The sequence below is a fragment of the Bidens hawaiensis genome, unplaced genomic scaffold (assembly GCF_021521415.1).
Source record: "Bidens hawaiensis isolate Kalapana, Puna unplaced genomic scaffold, B.hawaiensis_p1.1 tig00013186_1, whole genome shotgun sequence".
NCBI lineage: Eukaryota > Viridiplantae > Streptophyta > Magnoliopsida > Asterales > Asteraceae > Bidens > Bidens hawaiensis.
In genome coordinates, this window is record NW_027492112.1 from 137,957 (window position 1) to 140,072 (window position 2,116).

Sequence of the window (2,116 nt, forward strand, 5' to 3'; positions counted from 1 at the left end):
AGCGGTACGCTGAACACCAAACTCTTTCCAATCGAGACGAAAAAAAGAAAGAATAGCAACTACATCAACAACCTTGATTCCTGACATGAACGGCCGCTTTCTTGGAACTAATTCATAGCCGCTTGAAATTCGTTCGTTATATAACTAACACTATATAAACAAATATAACAAGTGTGCAGCAGCATCAACCAACGGAAAAACGTAGTCACGGACTGTGCTATAATGCACCCCGAAAAGGGAAGAACTCCTTCTTAATCCCATTCGTACCATGTCTACTTCTTTACTATGGATCATGTCTTCGGAGGCTAATGTCGGTGAATCGGTTAATATGACATAGATCGGAGAATGGTTAAATGCTTCTTTGGGAAAGAACTCCTTGCTAACTGCTTCAACTTTCGACTAGGGCAGCAGCTCCCTCTTGCACAACTCCCCCGAACAGCCCAGATCTGATTCACTTTCAGAACCTTCGTCGATTCCTAACCTTATTAGCTTATTCAAAAAGTTTTATAGAGTAAGACCTGCAGTTCCAGCTGAAATACTTGGAATAATTCTACCACTATCAATTTTATAAGTCCAGAACCAACAGCACCAGGCCCTTCGAAAACTTTTGCTGAAATTGACCATCATCTCAAGCCATTTACTTAGCATAACTCTACACCAGCTATTTAACACGCCCATGTTTAATCCTTCCTTCCAGAAAATCTTCATACCACGATATTGATCAGTTCTAGATTGGAACCAACACCAATTCAAACTTTCAACCCAACATATAGTCCATCTCCAAATAATATTCCAACAAACAACTATCATCAGATTTGTGGAAACCTCACAACTACCCTTGATCAAATTTGTACACCTCATTGTTGACTTTCAATTTATTGACTTTCTTGGCCACTTCAAATCCCCAGTCTTTTCTCAGACTAGTTGAACTAGTTGTTTCTTTGATTGTCATACCAAGAAGCTTGAGTCTGACTTTGCATATGTCATTATCATTCCTACTCCTTCCTTCAAATAACCTCAAATTCCTTTCTTGCCAAATATAATAAACTATGGCGGCCACCATAAGTCTTTGAACAATACTTTTAATAGACTTTCTCATGGGTAACTTTGAAAGATGTTCCACCCCAGCAGCCAAACTTGGTGGAATATTTTGTAGTTGACCAATGCATTCAAGTTTTGATCATACTTTCCTTGAGTAAGAACACTCGAAGAAAAGATGATTATGACTATCCCTTTGCTGATTGCATAAAGCACAATACTTGTCTTGAGCAAGAACTTTCCAAGCATACAATCTATCTTGAGTAGGAAGTCTCTCCTTAGTAGCTTGCCATAAGAAGAAAGCATGCCTAGGAATGGCTTGACTAAACCAAATGACCTTAGCCCGTGGCTTAATTGGAGAATTATTACTGAAAACTTTGAAAGCTTCACTTGTAGTGAAAGGTAGAAGCTTTTCATCTTTACAATTCCAAAGAATACTATCTTTCTTCTCATTAGTGAGGAGAGGAGGGTTACTAGCATATAGACAAGGGAATTTGAATCTCCACACTTCTGGCCATGCCCACGCACCATTCAAAATAACCTCATTGGCAGTAGTCTTCAAGTTCAAGCCAACATTTGAAATATCTCTTGGCGTAATGAAAGAGCACAATGGACTAAGAGGATGCTAGTTATCATACCAAACATTAGTATCTTTACCATCACCCAAATAACTTATACAATGAGGCCAAATCTTCTCCTTACATTGCATTAGGTTTCTCCAACTCCAACATCTACCTTCTTTGTTGCTAATACCCCAAAAGCTTCTGCCATTCAATCTGTGAATCTTGATCCACCTTGTCCAAATTGTTTCAACACCACTTATAATATTCCAAAAATGCTTTGCCATTAGAGAGGTGTTCCTAGTCCTTAAAGATTTGATACCCAATCCACATTGCTCTTTAGTCAAACAAACTTCATGCCAACTAACCATAGTCTTTCCCACTGCACTATCCCCATTTGCCCATATAAATCTGTTGCAGAGTTTCTCAATCTCATCAGTAATATTGAAAGGCAATAAAAACACTGAAGCCTAGTAAACTTGCATAGAAGATATAACAGACTTAACCAGTTGAACCCT

The 2,116-nt window shown here is 38.5% G+C and overlaps 1 protein-coding gene across 1 annotated transcript; it reads right to left on the reverse strand.

Moving 5' to 3' along the window:
* Positions 1-1,180: 1,180 nt before the first annotated feature.
* Positions 1,181-1,809, reverse strand: LOC143543541 (uncharacterized). The gene is made up of 2 exons (XM_077035846.1): positions 1,774-1,809; positions 1,181-1,663 (listed from the first exon to the last, which is right to left on the reverse strand). Exons 1-2 carry the CDS (start codon positions 1,807-1,809, stop codon positions 1,181-1,183), a joined length of 519 nt encoding a protein of 172 aa, XP_076891961.1.
* Positions 1,810-2,116: the final 307 nt, after the last annotated feature.